This window comes from Hibiscus syriacus, unplaced genomic scaffold, assembly GCF_006381635.1.
Source record: "Hibiscus syriacus cultivar Baekdansim isolate YM2019G1 unplaced genomic scaffold, ASM638163v2 tig00111989_pilon, whole genome shotgun sequence".
Taxonomy (NCBI): Eukaryota; Viridiplantae; Streptophyta; class Magnoliopsida; order Malvales; family Malvaceae; genus Hibiscus; species Hibiscus syriacus.
Window position 1 is genome coordinate 891,811 of NW_024063230.1, and position 6,002 is coordinate 897,812.

Sequence of the window (6,002 nt, forward strand, 5' to 3'; positions counted from 1 at the left end):
AATACAATTGATAAGTGTCTACTCAAAACAGTGATATATCAACCTGTTAAATTAAGAAAGGAGTTACATAGATAAGAGAACTGCTAGAACAAATCTGGGAGTTGACAGCTTATACTGAACTCTTTTTTTATTAATAAACAGGAGAGAGTTAAATCACTTGGAATATGTTCCATTGCATACAAATCATTCCATATTTGCTTCACCCTTCAAATTTACTATGCTGAAAATGTAAAAGAACAATCGTGACAATACCACTTTCATTTTAATGGTAGAGGAAGCTGGCCGCATTGAAGACCTGCTCAACCGATTGACATCAAAAGCCCAGCCAGGGCCTATACGACCAGACATTGATTACAATACAAGCTTAGCTAATACAGATACACAAGATTTGAATCCAACAGCTTTGACGATCAAAATGCTTGCTGCAACTATGAACCTCTTCTGAACCACCACATTTATTGGAATGGGTAATAACATAAAGTTCTGCAAAATTATCATTTCATAGCATACAGCTACATCACACAGTAAACCAAATAAAAGCACTAAAATAATCAATGTCACAATCCCCCATTATAAAGCGTACGAGTTCTAATTTCAACTACCTGCTGCATTAGCAAAGGAGAAAATTCAGTCTTACCATCACTTCCCAAGTGATATCTGCCTACCCCCCAATTTATACGAACATCATCAACTCTGGCCTACTGTATATGTTGTTCTGCTCACTACTCTGCTCATCCTCTAGAATAGGATATGCTGCAACTAGAGCGTCTTGAGCTCCGATATACAATGAATTATATATCTTCCAATATACTTCCCTAACCTTTCTAGCAGGATGGAAGAGACCCTGCAGACAATAGTTCAGTACCACTGCAGCACCTAAGGCTACCCTCATCCCTTCAATGGCCTCCGTGACAGCATTTATGACATGAGGCGAAGTCTCGAATATGTTGGGCCAAACATAGTTCATCAAGTGGACTAAAGCATCCTCGCAACCTAACCCGGCGACTCCCAAAGCCATGTGCTTCACAGCTGAGGCTGCAGTTTGCCTGTGAACCAAATCTCTATCCATGAGAGCATCCTCAAGTAATGGAGTCACAGCATAGATGTAATCTTTGCCCATTTCACCAATATACTCAAACAGGAAGGAAAGAGATTTCAAGACACCATTCTGCACATTAAGTTCCGGCACTCGGTACTCATTCATCAATGCTGGTAAAACTGTGAAAGGAGAACATGTTTCAGCAACAATTGCAATCGCCACAGTAGTACAAACACGGTTCTGACGTTCTTGTACTTTGAGATTGTTTAATAGAGTGGCCAAGACATCTTGTGGGCCAATGGCTTTAGCAATATATCCGAAAGTATTGACAGTAGCTCTTCGAATACCCTTCTTGTGAGCTTTAAGCATCTCAAGAAGCTCAAAACAAATCCTCATCCACTCCCTAGCTGGTACAAACTCTGCACCTCGATCAGCAATACGGCCAACCAGATCAATGCAGTTTTCCTGGACCTTCTCATGCCTATTTTTCAAAATAGGTGTTAACCTTGGAAGCAAATCCTTGATTGGAGGCGTCATTTTTGTCATACCAATAACATTGACAATTGCCTTGAGGGCTCCTAAAATAGATCCCAAAACTTCAGGGTACTCCTCACCGAGATACTCATATAGAACAACCCCAAGATGGCCCATCAATTGTTCCTCTTGGCATTGTTTCATAACCACAGCAATTCTTGAAATAAGATCAGCTGCCTGCTGCCTGACCTTGGCACTCTTGTTATTCAATCGCCATTTTATGGTACCACAGATCTGGGGAAGATAAGGTTTCACTCTCTGCCCAAGTGAATTCACAACAGCACCAAATCCATTAAGCATCACATTGGCATCATCACTGGTCTGCTCTTGGAAAGCATAAAGAATACCATCAATCAGAAGTTCCTCCAACCTGGCATCAATATCAGATGCACCCAAATTTGCAACCACCTTCTCAATTGTTTCCATTACCATACGCCTGTAGGGTTCACTCTCATCCTTCAGATCCTCCACTATTCTCCCTACAATGTCAGCAACACCTACTTTATTTGCCATCTCAACAGTTGTCTCCACAAGCTGCCGATAGTTTCTCCTATCTAATGCCATCCTTCTCACCCAAAAATTCCTGAAGAACTCGGGTAGAATATCATTCCTGATGTACTCGGCTTCAACACCCTCTGTGCTCACACATTGCTTCACCACCTTGAGCACAATCTTCTTCATTTCTTCATCAGGAGACTGGAACTCACGGATAAGAATGAACATAACTTCCTTTGTATAGTAACTAGCATAAATCGCATCCATCAAAGGAATGATAAAACCAATGGCCTTCAAAAATGCAGCCAATACTTTACCTCGGTGAGACCTGATACCCTTCCACAATGGTTTTAAAACTGAGTCAAAACTTTCAATACCATAGGGGGCAGCAGCCTCAGCAAGAGCAGCCAGAGACAAAGCAGTAATTGTCCTCACCTTCTGATTCTCATCATTCAAACCATGTTCTATGATTTCTACTAGGGACTTTAAGTGAGGAAGAACAGCACAACCAATCAAAATAGCAATCTGCTGAACAATCTTGATCCCAGTATGCCTAGCTTGCCATGACTTCTTACTCTGACACACAGCTTTCAAAAATGGCAGAAGTGCAGGAATCCCAAGTGCAGAAGCAACAACACTAAAAGCTCTAGCAGTTGTATTCCTAACATATTCATCAATGTTGTCAATATCAGGACGCATTGCAGCAATCATAGTAGCCAAGCCAGCTGCCTTACTGAGATTAGAAATGATTTCTCTACCCTCCACACGTGCATAATAATCTTCATCAATCAACAAGGGTTCGATCACAACAAGAATCTTGTGCACATAAGGCCTAACCAGCTCATCCAATTTATACAGAACCCTGTCAATAACCTTAACCAAGAGATGCCTCTCTTGATCTTCCAATGTAGGTTGCATAAGCAATGGCAGAATCCTATTAAATAATGCATTAGCACCAAATTCCCTTGCCTTATCAGTGAGCTGCCTCAGAGCAGTTTTTCTCTGTGGTGGTGTTCCATTCTTTACCTTCAACAAAAGTTTCATGATCTTCCGTTCCTTCTGCTCTTCTGGAGACAGCTCATCCTCATTTTCCTCATTCAACAATGACCCAAAATACTGATAATCCTCAGGCTTCATAAATGGCAGCCCACCAGGTGGTTCCTTAGGCACATCAAACTGCTGCCCACGATTCTCCTCGGGAATAGCATAAAGTGGAGTTCCCATAGGAGTTGGAGTAGCAAGAAGCTTCGAGCAGGTGTCCTAATAGGCACATAAGATGAAGGTGGTTCCAAAATCTTATACCCTTCTTGTGGGAACATAGCATCAAGCTCCTCATCAGTCAATGGCCGATTCCTATCCTCAATATCTTTCTCCCACCTCAACAAATTATAGTGCTCCGGAGTCATAGGCCCGCGAAGATTACTTGGAGTTGGTGTTTGCAATCAGTACCACCAAAAGGAGTAACCCCAGGTGTAAGAGGAACATTTGGTGTAGCCCCTGCCATTGGAGTCGCACTCCCCATGGTTGCAGGAGTCTCATCCCACCTAGATCTCTGTCGTTTTGGCGTAGGAGTAACCAACCCTTTTGGAGTAGCATCCCATGTAACCCCAGCTGGGGTTGCACCAGGGGTAACTCCACCTGCAGGGGTTGCATCTGAATCAGCCACCCGCCCAGGTGTTGGTGTCTCATCCCACCTATTCCTCCTCCCAACTGATGGGGTTGCATCAGAAACTCTCCCAGGCGTAGGTGTAGCATCCCAACGCCCAATACCAGGAGTCGCATCAGGCAAATCCCAATCAGACGTTTTAGCCTTCTTTGCAGCAGAACTATCGTCATCTTGGGACTGGTCCCATCTATTCCTCCTCTTAGGCACCGCAGCAGCTGTACCACCACTCTCTTTCTCTACCATAGCCGCCTCCTCTTCCTCCTTTTTCTTCTTTGCTATAGCTCTTAAAGTCTCTTCCTTCTCCCTCTTCAATGCCTGCTCTCTCATCACATCGGCATAAGTCCTCACGGAGGGATCCGGCGTCTTCTCTCCAGCGGCAAATGCATCATGTCTATCCGGAGAAATGACTTGGTTCAACCTCCTCCTCCTATAATCATCTTCACGATCAATAATTTTCGCGGGTTTCCTAAACCCTAACGAGTTATCATCTTCTTCACCACGGGGCATCTCCTTGAGGAGTGATTTGGGGGCCGTATAAGAGGCGAGCTTCCGAGCAACCTCAGAATCCATGGAATTGAGATTCGCATCATCGTCCTCGTTGACAGGGATGGAAGTAACGTAAGCATCCCTGTCTGTCCCGCCGTAAAGATCCCGGTCGAAAGTTAGGGAGGTAAGCGAGGCGAGTTCCTCCTCTTTTCGCCTTCGCTCTTCTTGGGTTTTCGCTATCTCGCTATCTATGTCCATAATTAGGGTTTTTCTACAATTTTTTTAGAGAAGAATCAATAAAAACCTAGAATAAAAAAAACGAAAGATGAAATCAAATCAAATAGTTAAGATCGAATCGAATAGAAACGACGACTGACCTGAAGGTGTTGGTTTATATGGCTTGCAGATCTGTGGATGTTCCAGTGCTACAAAATTTTGAGCCCCGAGTGATTTTTAGGGATTATTTATATAGAGAGAGCCGAGATGGATATAATCCCACTTAGAAAACTGAAACACGTCGGTTTTGGTTTTGGGTCAAGTCAGATTTAAGTATGGACCCCGGCCCAATACTACTCTAAAACAATCTTCTAAGCCTGCTTTTTTTCTTTAAATCATATATACTTTCATCACATCCATGTGACTGAAGTGTATTTTTTTTAACTAATAAAATTTAAGAATAATTTAAATTAATTTCAATGATATTTATTTATTATAAAATAAAAATTAATATTATGACACTATACATCTGTACTTTATTTTATATTTCAATTTTTTATTATTTTCAATTGATTCAATGTTGCTAAGGTAAGTGAAACTAAACTCAACCATAAATTTTGAAAATGTATGGATTATGTACACTCATAATGTGAGTGAAAGACGTCGACGAATGTTGGTGTAAGTGGTTGAGATTCAAAAATTTGAGCTTATAAGGTTAAGTTCAAATTCTATTATCACTACTCTTAGGGTGTGTTTGGTTCACGGAATGTAAGATTACCAGTGGGAATAAAAGATTACCAGGGAATAGGATTACTAGGAATGTTGTATTTTGTGTTTGGTTGGTTTAGCAGGAATGTAAGATTACTGTGTTTGGTTAAAAGGAATAAAAGATTATTGGAATGTATATTTGACCAAATTGTCCTTATTATAAATTTGTATAATATTACAAATTGTAAAATATTTATATATTTTCTTTAAAAAATTAAATTCATAATATTTATATAATTTTTTTACAAAATTAAAAATATAAAAAAGGTTTAATGAAATGGTAAAAAAAAATTAACCCCTGAACTTCATATAAAATTTTAATTATAGTTTTTTTTTGTAAATCTAAAATAATTTAAGGATAAATTTGTAATTTAACCTTCGTAGATTTTTTATTATTCAATGACAGAAGAAGAATATTTTTGAAAAAAAATAAAAATTTAAGAGCATTTTAGTCCAAAACGTCGGTAATGTTACAATACCTAAGGGAATGGAGGTAATGACATTCCCTGTAATATACTCCAAAAAATCTACTTTTTATAATAAAACATTACCGGGAATGAGATTCTCGGCCAATCAAACATGGGAATGTGAGATTCCCACAATCCTTGAACCAAACACCCCCTTAACGAGTATCTATAAATTTATATGTAAATCTCAATGAGGTCTTAAGTATACCCTAATCCTGAAATGGGAGAATCATCCTGACCTAAATTATTTTGTATAAAAAAATGTGAGTTAAAGATAACATTTTATACAAATTTTCTTTTAATTTTATTTAGATATAATATTAAAATTAAG

General features: G+C 39.6%; 1 protein-coding gene across 1 annotated transcript; it reads right to left on the reverse strand.

Moving 5' to 3' along the window:
- Positions 1-548: 548 nt before the first annotated feature.
- Positions 549-4,672, reverse strand: LOC120173832 (splicing factor 3B subunit 1-like). Its single transcript, XM_039180898.1, is given in 4 exon segments — positions 549-3,318; positions 3,321-3,509; positions 3,512-4,491; positions 4,598-4,672. Coding segments are annotated over 3 exon segments (3,801 nt in total). The 5' UTR covers positions 4,479-4,491; positions 4,598-4,672; the 3' UTR covers positions 549-673.
- Positions 4,673-6,002: the final 1,330 nt, after the last annotated feature.